General features: G+C 33.8%; 1 protein-coding gene across 2 annotated transcripts in view; it reads left to right on the top strand.

Moving 5' to 3' along the window:
- The window catches only part of LOC149779511 (calcitonin gene-related peptide type 1 receptor-like), an 84,593-nt gene extending 65,518 nt beyond the window's left edge, over positions 1 to 19,075 (top strand). The window contains exons 8-11 of one of the 2 annotated variants that reach the window (XM_089940221.1): positions 5,427 to 5,509; positions 12,411 to 12,519; positions 14,909 to 14,950; positions 18,345 to 19,075. In XM_089940221.1, the coding sequence (XP_089796347.1) occupies positions 5,427 to 5,509; positions 12,411 to 12,519; positions 14,909 to 14,950; positions 18,345 to 18,590 (480 nt within the window). In that variant the 3' untranslated portion in view covers positions 18,591 to 19,075. Of the gene's footprint in view, positions 1 to 5,426; positions 5,510 to 12,410; positions 12,544 to 14,908; positions 14,951 to 18,344 lie in introns of both variants that reach the window. The other variant, XM_089940220.1, reaches the window with a different exon arrangement.
- The last annotated feature ends 3,753 nt before the right edge of the window (positions 19,076 to 22,828 follow it).

Genomic DNA, 22,828 nt, shown 5'->3' with positions numbered 1-22,828 from the left:
ATTTAACATTGTGGGTCCCTATGTGGATCTAATACACTTAATGGTAATTAAACACATATCCTTAATACCATGGTGATATAAAGCAACAAGGGTGCCCATAGACTTTATATTAAAAGTTCATATTACCAGCAGAAATTCAAAGTGGAGTCTATAATGTGGCTTTATGGCAGATGAAGGGTAAATTTTACAAGGTGAGGTCCATATACCCGACATAGTTGCCATTAGACCAAAACTAAAGATGTACTAGACACGGAATTTAGAGGAGCCTAAATGATAAACCTGAAATATTTGCTAAATGTGATAAAGTTGTTTTAATTAAATTTTTAAATAGAAACAGAATTTACCGAAGAGTCTACAGAAACACCATGACTAATTGTTTTAAAGATATGGCCAAGACTTAAGAAACAATTCAGTAATTACAAAACTGACACAAAATTAAGCAGACTCAGGGAAACGAAACTGCATAATATTGTTTTTAAATGGTGAGACTAAATGTATAATTAATACTGAAATTCTCACTGAATTTACCTGAAACTAAAACACCCAGAATATCATATAAAACAATATGGCCTACACTAAAAGGAATACTAAAATGACAAACACTAAAATGAATTTAGTGCAGACCAGAATATAAAGCTTGAATATTTGATTAAAATGGCCTAAATCTTTTACTAACATTCTGAAATGAAACAATACTCATTTAAGACTTAATAATCCAGGATATTATGATAAAAATGTGGCCATGACTAAACCAATGCTAGCATTATGAACCTGACATGGAATTTAGCCAAAACTAAGAATTCATTTCCTGAAGTATTTTAGAAAATGACACTTACTGCAAGCATTGCAAAATTACAAAACTGACATGGAATTTAGAGAATAGTAACAAAAACAAAAAATGTTATGATGGAAATGGGGCAGACAAAAGTAATGCCTTAAAGACCAAAAACAAAAACTCTTAAGTAGGTTTAAAAATTAAAAAAAAAAACAATTGACAAATTATAAAAGCAACAATTAAACTCAAACTAAAATATTAAAATTGCAGTTGGAGGTAAAAAAATTAAACTGAAGAAAAAAATGGAAAAAGTAATATCAATTTTAAATGAAAACAAAATAGTCTTAAATTACAAAAGAATTTTTATTTATTTGCTTTACAAAAAATGAGGATTAAAATTAGAAAACATACAATTAAAAATGTTGATGAACAACAAATGTTTTATTTTACAAATGTACATGCTACATGAACAAAATTACAAAGATAGAAAGGAAACAAAATATTTCGAAAATTAAAGCAAAATATTGAAAATATAAATAAAGAGCAGAAGCTTAATGATTAAAGAAAATTTTTAAAATACAAGTTATAAACTTAAACATATTTAAAATTAAATAAGCTTTCTTAAATAGTTCAAATAAAAATTACATTGACAAAATTTGTAAAACAAAAATTTACAAAAATCAGAACAAATTTTATCAAATTGAGACAAAATGTAAACAATCTTTTTTAAAGAAAACATATTAAAAGAAATTTAAAAATATGACATACAGTTATGAAATAAAAATGTATGAAAAATATTGATACAATTATTAAAAATAAAAACTGAAACATAAAGATACACGAAATTTTGAAATAACAAAATTCAAAATTTGAAAACCAATGCTCATCTTTACTCACCAACACTTGCACCTATATTTGAACACCTGTGTAAAGGGATGTAAATAATATGGACAGTTATGATTCAAAACACATAATCCTCATGCACCCACACATGTTCTTAAAGAAAACAGACGTATATACCAAGAAAAGAGACGAGGTAAAGGAGATATATGAGATAATTAATTAATGCGCATAATCGCAATCCAGAACCCACCCATACAGACAAATCAGAATGGAAAGGGGATGGGTGAGTGTCACTCACACCTGCCTATGGAAAAAGAAACATACATCATTACTAACAAAGAAACAAATTTGTATGAACAAAGTAGTGGCATGAAAACAAGAAGTATAAGAATAATAATAATAAGATTAAGTGAGGATAAATTACACCAACTTACTGACAAACACACACACACTTACTGACAAACACACACACTTTCTGACAAATGCACACACACTTCACACTTGCTTTCCAACAAGACCACTCTGGTTGCCTAAGTGCTCAGAGCATCTGCTTTGGATGTGGGAGGTTATTGGTTTGAACCCCAGCCAAGCCATACCAGAGACTTATAAAAATGGTACTAGCAGCTGCCTCGCTTGGCACACATAATGTAAGATGATGCTACATGCCCCAGTGCTAGCCATCACTTTAAACTGCCACACTGCAGAGATCATAACAATATGCCTGAAAAATTATTAAAGCTACGCTAAAGATCCAAATCACACACACACACATACACACACTATCTAACAACACAAATACAAACAAAACAGGTTTTTAAGTCTTGCCAGTTTTGTAAATTTTCTTTTAATTTCATAAAATTAATAAAATGAATCTTGAATTTGTATAAAGTTAAAAAAAAAATTAGTTTTGAAACTTTGGCTTTGATTTTATTTTGTTTCTTGTTTTATATCCTTTTTTATTTTAGTAATTTTAAGAAATACCATTTAATTTTTACTTAATTGTTCACATTTTAATTATTTTGTTATATTGTTTTGCTTTCTGGATTGTGGTTTTTTCTTTTATGCTTTTGTTTTTATTTGTTTAAAATAATTTTTTCTTTTTTTGACATTAAAAAAGATTGATTGTCTGCTATATTTCTTTTTCTAATTATTTAATTTTTGATTGGTGAATAAACATGTTTTAATATTTTAAAACTTTTTTTGTTTTACATTTGTTAAATTTATCTGTACATTTTTAAAAATAATTTTTGGATTTCTGAATTCTTTTTACAAAATTTTCAAATATGACTATCATAATTTTAGTATTTCTCTTTGTCTGTGCTTTTTGTTTTAAGTTCAATATTCTGGTTGTTTTTAGTCTCCACTGAATTCTGTGTCACTTTCATAAGTTTAGCATTAATTTTAGACTTGGTCGTTTATGTTAAAAATATTCAAGTTTTTGGTCTCTGCTACAATTCCAAGACAAATTTGGCATTACTTTGAATTACAGCCATATTTGTAACATAATACTCTATAGTTTTTAGTTCTTTCAAATTCCATGTTGTACTGGAATTTTAATGTTACTTTTAGTTACGGCCATTTTTTAAATTATCTGGGATATTTAAGAATGCTGAATTCCGTGTCCATTTTGTAACTTCAGTATTACTTTCAGTCTTAGTGATATATTTGTAGAATATTCAGGGGTTTATTTTACTAATAGGGAAATTCTGTGTCTGTTGAGGAATTTAAGTCTTTTATTTATTTTCTGCCATTGTAATAAAATGTTCCGATTTCTGTCTCTGCTAAATTCCATTGCACTTTTGGAATATTATTACTTTTAGCTTCAGTCTAATGGGAGCCATGTTGCATGTTTTGGCACCACCATATTAAAGACATGGAGAGAGACAGACAGACATACAGACAGAGTGGGAGAGGGGAGACAATTATACAGACAGAGGAGCCATTTTGAATTTGACATAGTCACTTGAACTACCAACGAGAAAGAAAGAAAGGCAAGGAAAGACAGAGAAAAAAAGGAGAAATATGTCAAAATTCAGTTGTTCCCTCTCATAGGGTACAGAGATTTGAACAGGAATTACATATGCTGGAGTTTTATTTAATCTTTTACTGGATAAATAATCATGAAAAAATAAGAATAAATACAACCCAGCAGTATGGTTGATAAAATGGGTTAAATGTGACAAGGTTCTCCGTGCAACAGTTCAGAGAACTAGATCTTATTTTTGATGAGTTATCATCAATAATTTTGATTTAGGAGTTGATATATTTGTTTTTCATTGTGGCTTAAATATTTTAAGAGTTCACCAAAATCTCACTCTTTTTTGAATATGCTGTGATTTTCATATTTTTTCTAGTAATTGTGCTGATTTTTCCTTGTTTTGATCTGTCACTAACAATGTAACTTTAGTCATTTAAATTTGCTACATTTTCCTAGGGTATTTGTTCATTTTATAAACCATCACAGATTCCCCATGCTATAATCTATACATTAATGAGTCGTCCATGCATATGGAAAAGTCATCACTTCCATGTGTGTGTGCATAATTTTCAAAAGTAAATCGCAGCCCTTCAGTACCTTACACTTAGAGTAGATGAATTTGCTATGTTCTAAGCTGTCATATAAGTTGTCATCTAAAAACTGTTCCTGAAGGAGAATGATTAAGTTTACACTATTGCTGAAAGCCAGTAAAAGGCGAAGTGCTGACATTACAAAGCATGTTGAATAAAAATAGGAAGTGTCAACACTCAAGCCTACAACTGGAAAAGCTACGCAATCTATATAATAGGCAGGGAAAATATAAGTGGGATACTAATAACCTGGGACAAAATAAAACACACCGGCTCAAGAAATGAGAAAATATTTAGTGGATTACAGAAATTACATAAAATTCAAACAGAAAACAACTTAGAATAGATATGATTTATGGCCTTACAAAGGAGTACATGTACATAAAACATTAACATTATGCTAGTAAATAACAAAATAAAATGACGTTTATTTAAATTTAATTCCAGATGTTTCCAAAAGTTGGATTTGCCTTTGACAGGCACACTGTCATGTTTCGAATGTAATCCGAGTGAAATTTAAGCATAATCTGTGGAATCTAAGCATAATCCATAGAATTTGAGCAGAGTCTGCAGAATCTGAACATAGTCTGTGGAATTTGAGCAGAGTCTTTGGAATCTGAGCAGTCTGCAGAATATGAGCAGAGTCCATGAAATTTGAGCATAGTCCACGGAATTTGAGCAGTGTCCATGGAATTTGAGCATAGTCCATGGAATCTGAGCAGAGTCATTGTATCCTGAGTTCATATCAGTGATAAGGATATGATCATCCGAAAAAAAAACATAATTATCAAAGGCAAACTAAATATGTGAGCTAGAACTGTTAATGACATTCACTATCTTTGGTATCTTTCATGCTGAGCTTCTCAAAGCACGATTCATAGACACTTACAACATGAAACAAGCAAGAAAAGAAAGGAAGGAAGGAAAAATGAAAATAAAACAATTACAGACTATACTGTTTACGAAGAATTTTCATATTTGACAAGATATTTTGATCACCGAAAATTTCTTTTGGTGTTGTTTTTACATATGAGATGGTTTTAACGTTTTAATTTTAGGAGAAAAAAAACCCCAAAACTATTAAAACATTTACATTACTCCATGTGCCAATTTCATAGACAACCCATTAACACACTAAAAATCAACCAAGCAAAGGATTCACAGAATCAAACTAACTTATCAGATTGTCATAATACAGTCTTCAATCAATTTTAGTTGTATATTTTCTTTCTACTTTCAGGCAAATCTCGTATTTCTAGTCAACATTTTAAGAATCCTTCTAACTCAGATACAAAGTCATCCGAATGAGCCAAGTAATTACAGGTAAGAAGCCACGTTCTGCGGTAAATTAAAAAAAAATCAGTACAGATTGACAGACAGACAGACATGGACACAGTATGTGGCTCTGACAGTATCTCATGACACCAAATTATTTTCACTATATAAAGATTAGCACTACATATACAGTAGTCAGTGATCTACTGTGAACAAGAAAGGACTGTTGTAATCATTTTATTACAACACTGGCTGGTGACTGACAGTCACTCTCATGTCGTACAAGTCCTATAATCAGTTTGAAAATGTACCCAGGACTGACTTGCAATATTTAAAAAGGATACTTTTAAAGAGATTCAAATCAGTGGAAATGAAGAATGAAACAAAATCACATTTTTCAGTCATATCGCTATGATGTCTGCAGTGGTAGTCTGTGATGTCTAGCACTTGGACATCATGCCACAGACATATATCACATGATGTCCCACCCAGTCACATTATCCTGACATGTCCTAACACTAACCTCTTAATGCTGAGCACCAAGCGAGGCAGCTGTTACTACCATTTTTATAAGTCTTTAGTATGATTCAGCTGGGGTTCGAACCTATGACCTTCCACAACTAGGCCACCAGAGCAGTTGTAGAAAATCACATCCTTATCAATACAGTCATTGAACATCAGCAAGAGAACAAAGAGTCAGACCGCATGCAGTCTAATTAAAATCAGATCTCCACTGCCCTACATGTAGATCTGATAGCATCAGCTTAAAGGTCATGTTCTGCTATTTGCTATTTATGGGTTTTTCCAAAGTTCAACTCAGTTAGATATGGAGTATCCAAGTGCAGAGAGCTTTGATTGGATACAAGTGTGGCAGCAATTACTAATATAGAAAAAGAACTTAAAGCAAAATCTTCTTCAAAATCCCTAAATAGAATTTGACCAGATTCGATAGAAAGGTTTCATCATTAAGAACCTTTGAATGTCCTAACAATAATGACGGCCCACCATAAAATATGACCACCATTACTGAAACTAGAACAACATTAGACAACTTGAAAATGAAACCCGCTTATCAGAATTTGACCAGCTTTGTCACAAAACATCAGTATTTGACAAATCATACTCATGTACCTTCGAATGTGAATGAAGATAAAACAATATACCTTGAAACGAATTTTCATATCATATGCAATTAACAGTATTAGAAAAAATTTCAAAGAAACGATCCCACATACACATATTTGTTGACAAAGTTTTCTCTGCCATTTGGCTATTAGGCAAGTGAACAAGTGCATGAACTCTTGGGTCAGTTGTTTAATATTGTTTCTATTGCTAAATTACTTTATATTTCAATACATATCTGTCTCTTGCAATATACATATTGCTACAAGGACTATAATAATTTAGTTAATGACTCTGAGACAGCTAGGTTAGAATATAATACAAGGGAGACTACTAAGGATGACATCAGTAAAAACCTGTTAGTATTATAATTATTTAAACTTGTGGATTCTTCTTCACTTACCAAAAAAAATTGAATCTAACTATGCTGAATGTGTATTTGTTGCTTGAGAAAAAGTTCTATTAGGATCAGTACATATGGCAGACTGCCTGATACTATCTTTAGTGTTATTCACATTGCTCTGTTAGCAAGGTTAGTATAGACATAAATTCATCGCTGCTGAGGTAATACTGTGTACACTGCATAACTACAATAGTACTACACAAGATGGACGACATTTTGTGGCTTGAATGTGAAGGAGTCTGTCAACACTTTTGACATGTATCTACTTGGTATTTATTGCGGTCTTAACATCACAGCTGGAATCGAAATTAGAAATTGCTAAGACATGGAGTCACCTGATCCTTAAATATCTAGTGACCTTATGGTGAAGATCACTGTGCTAGACTTGTTTAAATTAATGGGCGAAGGAGGCTACATTTGTGAACAGTTTTCACTAAAGGTGTTTTAGGCTTGTGGAAATTTAATGGCAAAAGAGACTAGATTTGTTAACGGTTTTCACGAAAGGTGTGGAAATTTATGGGCAAAGGAGACTAAGATTTTTGTACAGTATTTGGTGAACGGGGCTAGACATGTGTAATATAATCAGTGATTTCAAGACCCTGCATCAGTCAAGAGATGTAGGTTGCACACTACTGTTAACTGTTCTGAGTAATAATTATATGAAGTATATACAACAATGTGTTGTTGTCATATGAGGAGTTAATATATATAGTGTAGTCAATAAACAGTGTACATCATAGCTTGCTTGTAATTATCTTTATATGTATAATCAATACATGGTGTTTACAGTTGCTTGTTTCTGTCTCATGAGTGATTGACTATAGTCAATCAATATATACAGAATATACAGTCACTAAGTTTTTACTGTCTTATTAAAAGTCAATACATATAGTGTATGCCATTGCTAATTTTTTACTGTCTTATTAGAAGTCAATACATATAGTGTATGCCATTGCTAATTGTTTACTGTCTTATTAGAAGTCAATACATATAGTGTATGCCATCGCTAATTGTTTACTGTCTTATTAGAAGTCAATACATATAGTGTATGCCTCGCTAATTGTTTACTGTCTTATTAGAAGTCAATACATATAGTGTATGCCATCGCTAATTGTTTACTGTCTTATTAGAAGTCAATACATATAGTGGATGCCATCGCTAATTGTTTACTGTCTTATTAGAAGTCAATACATATAGTGGATGCCATTGCTAATTGTTTAATACTGTCTTATTAGAAGTAAATACATATAGTGGATGCCATCGCTAATTGTTTACTGTCATATTAGAAGTCAATACATATAGTGTATGCCATTGCTAATTGTTTACTGTCTTATTAGAAGTCAATACATATAGTGTATGCCATCGTTAAATTACAGCTATCTTATGAATACATTTAAATAGTCATTACATATAGTATATATCATTGCTAGTTTATTACTGTCTTATTAGAAGTCAATACATATAGAGTATGCCATTACTAGGTTATAACTATCTTATGAATAGTCAATACATATGGTGTATATCATCACCAGTTTGTAATTACATAAGTATATACTATTGCTGGTTTTTTACTGACTTATGAGTAGTTAGTACATAAATACACGTTGACTACACCTTTGTCTGAAGAGAGCAAAATGAATCATGTGTTGGCTTTACCATCAGATCGTATATAGTCAGCAAGCTTACAAATTTCTGAATGACAGACTCATGCAAATGAGACTTGCACTGTCTGGAAAATGACAATCATCAGCGCTTATGTACCCACCATGACCAATCCAGAAATCATGAACACATTTTATAAAAACGTGGTGTCTGTTATCGCATAAGTGCCGAAGGCAGACAAGCTCATCACCCTTGATAACTTAAATGCTGGAATTGGTGCACGTTACCAGACATGGCCAGGCATCAGCGGCAAACATGGCTTTATCAAATGCAATAACAGTGGACTTCCCCACTGAAAAAAACATGAGAGTAGTATAGTACACCATAGTATACAACTCACGACTCTTAATCACCAACACAGATCTGTCTTCTATCTGCCAAATCACAGCAAAACATTGTAAATGCACCTGTGCTCCAAGCACTAGCATCTTGTTGACTACATCAGCTTAAGGAGACGGGATGGATGTCCAAGTGACAGTGGCCAATAGAAATGCAGAATACTCAACTAATACCACATACTAACAGTCTCCAAGTCCAGTATCTGGTATTAGTCTAGCAGATGACCACAAGGAAAAAAGCTTACCAAAGCTTAATGTCTTCAATTAAAACAGTAGAATGTGCAACAGGAATTTCTTAGAAAAAAAACTTCTTCAGCTGATTAGGAGCAATTGATGGAAACACCGAGAGCATCAAGGAAAACTAGGCTTTGTGTACTCAGCTGCATTTAAAACTCTTGGTCCCACCACACATAAACATGAAGACTGGATTGATGAGAGCAATTTGTACGTGCAGAGACTATTCATCAAAAGCATTGTCAGGGTCTGTGGTCCCACCACACATAAACATGAAGACTGGTTTGATGAGAGCAATGTGTACATGCAGAGCCTATTCATCAAAAGCATTGGCAAGGTCTATCATCCCACCACACATAAACATGAAGACTGATTTGATGAGAGCAAAGCGTACATGCAGAGACTATTCATCAAAAGCATTGGCAAGGTCTATGGTCCCACCACACATAAACATGAAGACTGGATTGATGAGAGCAATGTGTACATGCAGAGACTATTCATCAAAAGCATTGGCAAGGTCTGTGGTCCCACCACACATAAACATGAAGACTGGATTGATGAGAGCAATGTGTACATGCAGAGACTATTCATCAAAAGCATTAGCAAGATCTATGGTCCCACCACACATAAACATGAAGACTGGATTGATGAGAGCAATGTGTACATGCAGAGACTATTCATCAAAAGCATTGGCAAGGTCTATGGTCCCACCACACATAAACATGAAGACTACTCATCAAAAGCATTGGCAAGGTCTATGGTCCCACCACACATAAACATGAAGACTACTCATCAAAAGCATTGGCAAGGTCTATGGTCCCACCACATATAAACATGAAGACTACTCATCAAAAGCATTGGCAAGGTCTGTTTATAGGACAGCGTTTCACTGTCTAAGAGGACTCTTCATTGCAAACTCAGAGAGTTGCAAGAGTCATGGCTGAGCAGCAAGGCAGATGAGATTCGATCCTGAACAGATGATTCTTTGAAGACAAGCTGTGTTACACAGTCATCAGGGATATCTCCAATGCTGAGTACTGATAGCACCACAAAGAAAAGATGTTACAAAGATGAGCTAAAGAATACAACATTTTCAAGCAACAGTCATCTGTCAGTGAAGAGTAGGCAGTTTGGGAATTGCCTGAAATGCTGATCTTTCCACGCTGACTGAAGCTGAGAAAGTAATTGAGCAGAATTATGCTGAGCCATCTTGTGCATCACACTGATCATGGGCTCATGCCTGAGTGTCGATGTGGCTTCAGAAAGAATGAGGTAGTATAAACATTGTGTTTGCAGCTCGTCAACTCCAGAAGAAATGCCAGTAAAAGAACTCTGACATCTCCATGACATTTGTTGACCTGATATAAACCTTTTACCAGGCCAGTGTGGGGTCCTCTTGAAGATCATAGTTTGGTAACTCCATGATGACTTGTTCACTTGGATCGTAGATGATGGTAAGTTATCTAAACCATTCCCAGTCATCAGGGTGGTCAAGCAAGTCTTCGATCCCAGCCATCCCTCTTCAGGGTGACATTCTCTGCCATGCTTATTGATGTGATTGTGACTGTAACAATAGGATCAACATCAGACACTTCAACCCAAGAAGCTATGGGAAAAGACGAAGTTACAAGAAGTGGTTTTTCTTGATCTTTACTTTGCTGACTACTGTTTCCTAAATACCAAATTGAGATTAAAAGTGACATGTAACAGACTATGGACCATTTCTCTTTAGCTTGTGACAATGTTTGGTCACACATACGGTATTGAGGAGACAGAACTGATGATCCAACCTGCACTAGGAAAGTCCTACATGGAGCATGTCATCACAGTAAATGGCCAAACCCTCTAGTTAGTGGAGAAATGTACCTATCTCAATAGTACACTGCTATGTGCAGTCCACATCAGTGATGAATGAGACCAATGCCAGAATTGCTAAAGCATGTGTAGCCTTTGACTGACTAAGTGCAAACATTATTGGAACTGAAGGTTTACAAAACCAAAGTGTTGCCGACTTGGCTGCCTGAGGATATGATAGCAGGGTAAGGTCCAGGACACTGAGGTTCTCAGAATGGGCAGGCATTCCAAGCACCCACAAGCCACAGATGAAATCAGAGATGATATAGACAGGCCACATCACCAGGATGTCTGATAAACTGCTACTAAAGAAGAGCTACTGTGACAAGATGGAGGTTGCTTGTCAGGGAGGTCATCATCATCATCATCTTTATTTCCTTCCATGGAAGATTACATGATATAAGAATAAATCATCTAAATACAATCAATAAATATAAAAAAAAAAAAAAAAAATAAAAAAAAAAAAATGTTCTATATTGGAATACAAATTCTTACACAATATCAATCAACAAAGTGTTCGTCAACTCATAAGTTGCAAGTTTCAGTACCTTATTTACAGAAGATAGCTGCACACTGTATGACAAAGTATGCTGCATACAGGACGAATAGCTTGGAGTTTTCTTTGTCGATTACTCCTGATGGTAACCTTTTACCTAAAAGATATTGTAGTTGCAGCTCATCTTCTGCATTAAATAACGTAATGTGCAGGCTCAGGGGAAATTTATCAGTAAGGAAATCCCAGAAAGAATTTCGAAAGTTCGACATATAAGGATGTCTGATAAACTGCTACTAAAGAAGAGCTACTGTGACAAGATGGAGGTTGCTTGTCAGGGAGGTGAAAATAAGTGGTTCAAAGACTCCAACAACTTCAGCATTTACCGAGTCCTGGGAACATCTTGCAAGATGGTGCAGTCTGATCCATGATGGAGCTGCAAACTTTGATCTTGGGAGTGTAGAAGTGCAAACAGCGTAAAACTCGGAACATGCAACATGTTCCCAGTTAATCAAAACCCAATGAAGTGAAATATTAGCAGTTACACATAGTATGAAACTGAATAACCTATAATTAGATGTATACTTAATATCTTTTAATCTGACTGAATAACGTACTTGTTTATTTAATAACATTTAATGTGACTAGATAACCTGCAATAAAAGGTTTATTTAATAATGTTTAATCGCACATTCATTTGCTGTGATTTGGAAGTATTACAAAAATCAGTTGAAAAGCAGGTGAGAAAACAATTTCTTTAACTCCATATCGTAGGGTATCTGAGTATGTTTTAAGTAAACAGATGTAGATGTTATTTATTTATGTCTCTTAATTTCATTTCAGAAAAGCTATGAAGGCCACATTTTTACTGGTCCCCTTGTTTGGATTACAGCAATTTGTAGTGATTTATCGACCAGATGAGAAATCTGCAGAGTTTGTGTATGAAATAATTGCAAGTATTCTTCAAAATACAAAGGCACGTTACTGCTACTACTACTACAATAACAGTAATTATAATAACAATAATAATAATTAAATTTTGAGGCAAAGGCGACCTTTTGAAATGCCTATCTAAATGTATGAATTGAACTTAACATCCTTTCTATAAGTAATTTAAACAAACCTTCCAAAATATATACTCTGTAACCGACAATGCTCAGTGCACCATGACTATAAAGTCCATACCGTTTCCCCATACACCATTTTATAGAGATTCTTAGGGTGAACAGGGAATCATGTTATAAACTGAAACATTCCAAATGACTGCAGTATACTTTGTACAAGTTGTTGGTGTTAAAAGTCCAGTGATTTGCAACTGAAATTTCAATAGACAGACATGAATTTAGTTTGTTTGGTATATAATTACGATATTTGAGAACTTACTAAGGACACCAGATTGACATTTTTTCTAATACTCTGTTATTTATATTTTCATGAACATTGCTGTTTGCATGTTTTATTTAAAATTGGTATTTAGGTGCCAAATACATCATATAGTTATGCAATCACATGGGAAGGACAAACTCCAGTGATGTCAGCGTTGATTTAATGTTTTTGGACAGAATTTGCTACTCTGGCACATATGGGTGCTTAAGATAAAACTGTTCATCCAGAAAAGCACATAAAGCTCTAAATATCATATCCCTTTAACAACTCTTTTTTTTGTTTTGAAAAACGAAAGATTATGATATAAAATGAGCCAAAATACTCCAAGATTCTCTGTAAACTCCTCCAGTATATGTATGATAAATAAAGGTAATCATGGGTTTATTAATATTACAAGGTCTCCAATTTCCCAGTTTAATTGAATCCTCTGTTTCATTGAAAACAAAAACATTTGTTCACGTTCAACTTAAGTCCCGTGATTCATTGAAAGCATGTTTGTTCATCTGCACTTGGAATCCCCTGTATCAATAAAAACAAATTCATTCATATGCAGCACAAGTCCACTGTTTCATTCAAACAAATTCATTCATATGCAGCACAAGTCCACTGTTTCATTCAAACAAATTCATTCATATGCAGCACAAGTCCACTATTTCATTCAAACAAATTCATTCATATGCAGCACAAGTCCACTGTTTCATTCAAACAAATTCATTCATATGCAGCACAAGTCCACTGTTTCATTCAAACAAATTTGTTCATATGCAGCACAAGTCCACTGTTTCATTCAAACAAATTCATTCATATGCAGCACAAGTCCACTGTTTCATTCAAACAAATTCATTCATATGCAGCACAAGTCCACTGTTTCATTCAAACAAATTCATTCATATGCAGCACAAGTCCACTGTTTCATTCAAACAAATTTGTTCATATGCAGCACAAGTCCACTGTTTCATTCAAACAAATTCATTCATATGCAGCACAAGTCCACTGTTTCATTCAAACAAATTCATTCATATGCAGCACAAGTCCACTGTTTCATTCAAACAAATTTGTTCATATGCAGCACAAGTCCACTGTTTCATTCAAACAAATTCATTCATATGCAGCACAAGTCCACTGTTTCATTCAAACAAATTCATTCATATGCAGCACAAGTCCACTGTTTCATTCAAACAAATTCTATCATATGCAGCACAAGTCCACTGTTTCATTCAAACAAATTCATTCATATGCAGCACAAGTCCACTGTTTCATTCAAACAAATTCATTTATATGCAGCACAAGTCCACTGTTTCATTCAAACAAATTCATTCATATGCAGCACAAGTCCACTGTTTCATTCATACAGATTTTTTTATTAGCAGCATGAGTCCCCTATTTCATTCAGACAAACTCTTTCATGTTTTAACAGAATGATGAGGTATGAAATGTAGGACACTGTAGTATAATAAGGATGGATTCTAATTCAGTATGAATGAATGAAGTTTCACTCAATTGGCAGTTTAAATTCTTTTGTCACAAACGAGAGGGGCTGAATAATTTAAACCTTGTAACTACATATATGAATTTAAAATGATTATTAAAACACTTATGTGATTTCCCGTTACTAACAATGATCTTAAGGATAATTTTACAACTATTTTTCAGAAAAACAGATTATATACCAGTTTATGTAGATACGATAAAGTAATGTATTTAAGTCTTGCTATCCATTTAAATTGTTGAATGGTATTATCATCATGAAGAAGAGGAAGAACGTTAACGACAGAATTCCTTTAACTGTTTTTATTTTTATTATTATTATTTTTTATATTTTTATTATTATTATTATTATTATTTATTATTATTATTATTGTTATTATTTTATGATTATTATTATTAATATTATTATTATTTATTATTATTATTATTTATTATTATCATTATTATTATTATTATTATTTTTACAGGGAGCTGTTGTTGCATTGATATTTTGCTTCTTCAATGGAGAGGTAAGCCATGTGTTATAAGCACTTTGTTAGATAAACTAAAAGAGTAAAATGGAAGTGAAGACACACACACAAGTTCCCTGTTTCATTCAAACAAATTTATTCATGTGCAACATCAATCTACTATTTCATCAAGACAAACTCTTTCATGTTCGTAAACACAGATCCTAATAGTGTTGTCGAGCATTAGTTGTTGGGAATTTGGAATACAGTGATAAGGTATGAATTATAGGACACACTGGTACAATAAGGATGGAAACACACACACACACACACACACACACATGTACATACATATACATATACCCTCCTTGGATATAATAATTTGCCATGACTGGTGGGTATAACACAGTAGGATGAAATGAGGGTGCATTTATCTCTTTACACACTAGGTTTTCTTGCATCCAGAATACAACTGTTATACTTAGAGTCATGAAACTTTGGTGAGGAAGCATATTGATGCACATGAGACTCATCACAAAAGTAGGTTATCATGACCCATATTTCACAATTCACTAATGTTGGTTCCATTTTAAGTTTTAAATGTTTATCCTAGAAAATTTGTATGGACTGAGCAAATGGCATTAAGTGAAGGTAGCTAACAGTCGAGAGATGTAGATTGTAGTGAACAATGCATGCAAATGTTTCGTGCACAGAACAGCATGCTGGCAGAGACATGTAAACAGAGACTTAGGGACCTTTGACTTGCAGTTATATTACTTTCATTTTTAAGGACAATTATTTTAAGAAAAGAAAACAAAACTTATTTCCAGTTTTTATAACTCTTTATTGTATATATGCTTTGATGTCATTATTTTATGTCTTCTCACCAAAAGTTTGTTGTCAGGGTCACTTTAGTATGAAGTTATTTTGCATAATAATGTTTACAGTGGCCAATGGAGACTACTGATAGCTTTGTAGAGGCAAGCAATGTAATTGTTGATTATGCTATAGTAATTTTCGTTTTGAGCCAACCAGACAACAACCACTCCAATTTCTTCTGATTTCCTCCAAACATGAAACTTCCCCTCTGATGTAATAGCAATTATCTTTATATATATATATGTGTGTGTGTGTGTGTGTGTGTGTGTGTGTGTGTGTGTGGTCCGTGCTCCGTGGTCTGTCAATAGAGAGCAACAATTGCTCTTAACATTATGAATGCTAATTGTTAACTCCCTGCTGTTGCCCCATTTGTTTACTATATCCCTCTATAGTCCCTTCTTTATGTCAGTTCCTTTGAATTCCTAAAACTTGAAGTGGACAGGTGTTATTAGCGTTGTTATCAGTACTGGTGATGTTAAAAAAAAGTTATTGTATGATATAGTAGAATATTGATATCAGGAGTACTCGTTACACTTTGCCACCGATTTCTGGGTCAGTTTTGCAGATTTCCACTAGTAGAATACCTACACACAACTTATAATCAGAACTTGTCTTATCTTGAAATTCTAGTCTTTTTGCACTGAAAAAATTAGCTTTTTACCTCATGCATGAGAACAATGCCATGCTTCCTTACGTAACAAAATGAGTTTTGTGCTGCAGTGTAAAAGAAACGGACAAATGTTTCTGCTTCAAGCCTAAGTACCAAATGCTGGAAGTCCATGGATGATTTCATTTTTGTTTTCTTCAGAGCTTAGGGAATGAAATAATTAATCCGCAGAGTTTAAGTGTTGCACCATGCCTCCTCATTACATCAGAAATTGGACAAACTTTAGGTACATGATGGATGGACAGATGGATGGAATGGACAGATGGACAGATAGAACGCTAGATAGATGATAGATAGATAGATAGATAGATAAATTTGCTGAAGGAACGGGTCTAATTATGTCCGCTCTGATAGAACTGGTAGTACAGGATCTGTTCAGAGTTGGGAAGTTTCAAGTTTGAGACAGAGTTTTTCCACGCATATTTTTTAGTCTTCGGATATCTTTCTCCCAAATGTGAGATACCAAATTGGAGATAGAACACCAGCTATCAGTTGGGTTTTTTGTATCTTGTTTTGAAGAAGTACAAAGTGCAGATGAAAGGCAAGATTTGCCATTTGCATAGTTGACAACATACCGATATTACTATTTAGTTATGTCTGAGTTCGAGTCCAAAACTCGGATTTACTTTGATGATTTTCCTGTCCTGTAATTGCTCTCTGCAATACACCACTTTGCAGAATCCAGTAATCAGCCGATTAGTGATATCTCACTAAAGACTTTTAACGGATGATGGCACATTCTCGGTAGGGCAGGCAGACACGCTGTCCATTGACAGATAAGTTTTGTTACTATTGTGCCATTAATTGATACTATGATTTATGATAGTTCTATTAACTGGAAATAAAAGTGTGAGGTATAGTCTATTACATTTCTCCATTTCACTTGTGCAAAATTATATTGTTTCCTTTGGCTTCGATGGATTAAATTAAAAACTGTATCTTCATTAGCCAAGGTTCCAGTATGTTAACCAAATCTACAACTTGGTGGATCGATTAAATATTTCAGTTATTTAGGTCTGTGAATTTCATTTCAAAATCAAGTTGTTCAAATTTGAACACTGTTCCTGCATGATCGAGAAGGAGAGCACACAACTGGAATGGACTCATAAATAAGCAATTTTTACTGCCAATCTGTGTTTGTACAAATAGATGCTTTCCCTCAAATACACCTGTAATGGCTTATCTCTGGTATGCAGTCATACTTTCAATGTTAAACTTAAAAAGTATCCTGTTGAAGTCAATTCCTTCCACCATTTTCAGCCAATGTACTAAACACTGCTGTTGCACATGCTATTGGTTGGTTGGCATTACATGCTAAGGAAGGCAACTATGAAATCCAGTTGTTATCTGTAGAACAAAGCACTCAAATATCCGATCGATCAACCAAGGCATAGGTAGGGTTAGCATATCGGAACCTTGGATGCAGATTATGAGCCTTTAGATAAACTTTTCAGTAACTTTTTTCAAGACTTTTATTCGTCTTTTACTAGGTTTTCTGACAGACAAAATGATTGGATACTGTAAATGCACATTACTAATCTGTCTTCCAGTAAGAAAACCAATGAAAACTGTTTTTCATACCAAAGTACCAAAGGTATTGTACAAAAGGTATTGTTTTGATAGTGAAGTTTCAAATGCTTCTAACCAAGGTCATTTCAAGCATGCAACAGAAAAGTCGCTGATGGACCGGGCTGCTCCGTAACAAAACTCAATTCGACTCCAGATTTTGCTCAACAATATGTTGACCTATCAAAAGTGTGTGTTTCAACATTTCTGCAAGATTTCAGTCAGGAGAAAGATTTATTACTGGAAATGTTGAATACAGTTTTATGAAGAAGAGTCTGGCATGAAATAGTGCTGACTTGTAGCATTTTATCATGTTTTTATAGTTCTATAATTTGTTTTCAGGTACTTGGCCATTTAAAAGGAGCATTGAGAAAGATACCGAGTGCCCATTCTTTAAGGTCAAGTGGGAAGGGCAGCATATATTCTCAAAAACATGAACAGCAAGAGAAAGAAACAAATGAATCGACTCCTATGTACATTCCGATGACCCCAAGTGCAACCACAGAGGAGGATCAGTGTTTGACTCCCTTCACCAATGGACATACAAAGAAATCAGATTCATTGGAAGATGGTGAAAACGAACTTTAAATTGCACTGAAGCCAAATGCAAGTGATGCTTAAAAATATATAGCATAAAACATTTGGATACAGTCATTGACATCTTCATGAAAATATTGTTTTGATGTGTTTAAGAAGATTTACTTAAAATATAATTCTGGCATTTCCTTCGAGGATTGGCAGCTGTTACCTATGGTATATGGATGAGCATAATGGAGTCTTTGCATCATAAAGTTTAGTAGCAAGTACATATGTGGTGACGTTTTTCCCCGTTTATGCTGTCAAGTGCAGTCTCTTGCCATCAAAGGCAGACTTGGATAGTCTTTCTCATTGAGAACGAAACCATTATGACCCTCTGCAATATTGCTCAATTTCAAGGGAATTCCCTTTAGTTTGTTTACATTGACAAGAAAACGCTGATCTTACCATGTAATTTGAGGTGGTCTTCGAACATATTGTATATGAAAAAACATGAGTTTTATCATCATATTTAATAAATATTGTTTTGACAGAAATCTGTTCATCTTTTGAATATTTTTTCACTGTTGATAGAAGAACGAAAATATATTTTACATATATGATTCAGTTAGAGCTATTTAAGCAGTTGTTGATAAAAGACACTTTGGATTGACCTAAACCAACTATATCTGACAGACTTGCACTGTTTGCAAAGTAAACCACCCGTAATTTAGCCATTGGTGAGGCACGAAATTGAAACGTGACTTACTAGAATGCTAGTCGCATACCATTATCTCCCCTGTTTTGTCCTGCTCTAAGACTGTCTCATGGACTATGAGTTTGATGTATGGCTTAGGGTACATCACTAGGTCAACAACATGACAGAGTAAATAAGTTGACGCAAACACATTTAGTCATTTATTCATCAGTAAAAGATTCATGGAATGTTTTACAAAAATATTTGGTCAATAGAAAATTAAGCTTTTGATCCAAACACTAGTTGGGAAGTGTTAAATTTAGAACTCCTTTGGCATTTGGATAAATGTTCTCGCTGTTGTACGTGGATCATTGTTCTCACACAACATGGATCAATGTTCTCACACAACACTGATACATTAGCAGAGATAAATGTAGAGTAGCACAATATATAATAGCAAATAATAACAATGGTTCATAGGACTGTAAATACACATGAATTTAATTATACAGACATTATTTTAGAATAATTTGAAAATTAAATTATTTATATTAACACAACACACAAATTACTCAAAAACACACACAAATTGTGATGTATTCAATATCTGTGACATACATGTGCTAATGCATATGTATTGAATGGACTGATATAACACGTAGCTGTTCACCTACCTCACATAATGTCCCGACAGCGTTTTCATTGGCACATTGCTAATTCTGACTTGTTTTTAGGACAACATCACTCACATGGCATAATATTCTTGGCTAGTCGTCTACAGTTGATTTGTGTTGTAACCAAAATTCTGAGCTTCAGTATAAACAAAAAGATCTTGTACACTTTTTCTAAAGTCCAAAATTGTTCAATGGATACTTTATCCTTAAATTCTTGCATCTGTACCAATTGACACCCTATTCTCTACAACTTTTCCCCAGAATGTAAGATAAACAATTCGCCATGTGTACTGACAATGGATAGGAAAATCACACTTTGGTTAATAACTCAATATAGCTTCGTTCCTGTCAACAAGTTATGATATGTCATGTGAGATTTTCCTATTCCACATAAATGCGCATAATAGTTGTTAATAATATACACCAATTGTGTCCAGCAGGCTTAACATAGTGACCACACCGAAAAATATTATACAAGTATTTTGTCTTTTGTTAAGCTTAGTACATTGTGTAATGGATATTTGCACAGACTGATAGATGGTGATCAGCAGGAGTGATACCTTGTCATGGGCATCCATTAAAATACAGCGATGGTTTTACTCAAGCCCCGATGGTTCCACGACGGATGGCAAAAATTAGTGTAGTTCAGTTTCATACGTAATGTGATGGAGTGCAATATATTTACAAAATAAATTAATATGGAAAAATTGATCCTGATATATCCAAATCTAGCAGAATATAACTTAATACAAAAAGTTACGAAAATAGGGTATCTTCTGGTGTTTCTCTAGCAAATCACAAAATGTTATATATGTAATTGTTTAGACTGCAATAAACAATAAGTGGGTGAAACTGAAAGAAATATAAACAGTAGATAGGATTGAAGAACATTAATCGATTTACATTTTAAAAGGGACATAAAACATTACATTTGTCTACAACATGCAGAAAAGACCAAGGGGACATACTGGATAGATAATGTAAGAGTGGGTTTTGCTGATATTGTCACCTCTTTTGTTGCATTGTATCATGTTGTGATGGTGATGTTGATGAAGACGATGACAGTGATGATGACATGTTGATGATTATGGGGATTGAAATCAGTGAGAGTATGAATTTATGCATATATATTTTTACTATATGTTGTATGGGATAATTTTAGATAGATCGATTTCATTTGCACCTATGAATCAATCTACGCATTATTTGCCCATTTAGGTATTTATGGAGTGGTATTGTTGTTTCTCTTCTTCTTTCCTGCCTTCTCTTTAGCTGTTTGTTTTCTGATCTCATGCCCTCAGTTGATCATTTATATTTGTCTATCTGTCTTCCTACCTGTCTGTCTATTTATATATCTATTTAATCCAAATACATTCCTACCCACATGGCTCCGTCCTCCTGTCCCTCATTCTCTAAGATAATGTACCCCTATATTTCTCTCCTGTAATGAAGTTTTAGTAGGTTTACATCTGCTTATGTATGTATGTATGTATGTATGTATGTGCATGCTAGTCTGGTCACATACTTACTTTCCTACATACCCCCAACCTCATTCGGGAATATTTACCCCTGTTTTCAGTTTTTGAGTAAAATTTTAGAAAGATATTATCGTCATTTGCATCTGTCTACCACTCTTTCCATCTAACCGTCTGCTAGATGTTCACATGCTGGTCTACCCACTTCCTTCCCTCCGTCAGTGTCTCTTGCAATAAATAATGACCCCTTTCTTTTTCAGTGTAGGGTGTACATAATTGAATGGTGTGATTTCATGACATTGCAATTAAGTCCTTACTACAATAACATCATTATATGCATGTCCTTTCATTTGAAAAGCTCAAATAGTTTTGCAGAGTTGGTGAATCAAATAAACAAAAGTACAATGCAGAATGAGTTTCTTTTTGTACTAATCTGATTAAATGCTTCGAAAAATGGTAACGGTATTTTTTAGAATGTCTACAGGAATGATTTTAGTGACCAGGATATCCTTAAGTATTGTAAATACACTAAAACGAAAACATTCTCTCATTTGTTATTATAGTTTAGTGATCAATTTGCTCTCTTGTTTTGAAGTTTCTTTCTATGTTTGTATCTCTGTATGTAATTCTACATAAATTTGTTGTAAAGCGCTTTGAGCTTTTTTTTTTTTTGGACAGATAAGTGTTATACCAGAATTCCAGTAAATTATATAAATAAAACTTACTTTTATTTTATTTCCTTATAATGTTATGTAAGAATTACTAGATGGTTTGGGGTGTTTCGAGGGGGTTCGAGTGATTTGAGGTGTTTTGATGGACCCCTTGCGAAATCACTCATCAAATAACGTTTGATTCGGCAACTGACGGTTTAAACTGCAACAGAGGCAGGCAAAATAGCATGAGACTCTTGTACATGCATTGCACTAGAATTCTTTTACTAAAATTGTCTTTAAAAGTCTTGTTTGTATCTATTTATTTTCCCCTTCTGGCTTTTTTGTAAGGAAAGAAATATCTCTTTTTTGAATCAGCCATTTTGGCGTCGAATAATTTCCACAGGCTGTAATGCCCATCTATTTCCCAGAATAAAAGTCCAACCCATGAACTCAGTCTTCAAATTAACAAATTTAAAAAACAAAATTGTGAGGTATTTTTCAACCATGAATTATGCATACAATCATACACATCAGGTGTCAGTTATCCCTGATAAATATTGGTTTTGTAAAACAGAAAAGGTATATAAACCCATAGGTGGGTAAAGCCAGTAAAATCATAATCTTGCAAGATATGTCTTGTCTAACATACTTTATACTGATTTTTCATATCTAGCCCAATAAGTTAAAGTTGATGCATGCTTCCAAACTTGCAAGTACAATGTAATGAACAATTGGTGTGGGCTCGAAATGAAAATCAGTCATTGTATCGCAATTTAACTTCCTTGTGAATCAAGCGAATTACAGGTTTGAG

The sequence above is a fragment of the Sinohyriopsis cumingii genome, chromosome 17, assembly GCF_028554795.1.
Source record: "Sinohyriopsis cumingii isolate HCF-2022 chromosome 17, ASM2855479v2, whole genome shotgun sequence".
NCBI classification, from domain to species: domain Eukaryota; kingdom Metazoa; phylum Mollusca; class Bivalvia; order Unionida; family Unionidae; genus Sinohyriopsis; species Sinohyriopsis cumingii.
Note: the sequence above shows the minus strand (reverse complement) of the source record. Positions and strands in the feature narration are given on the sequence as shown.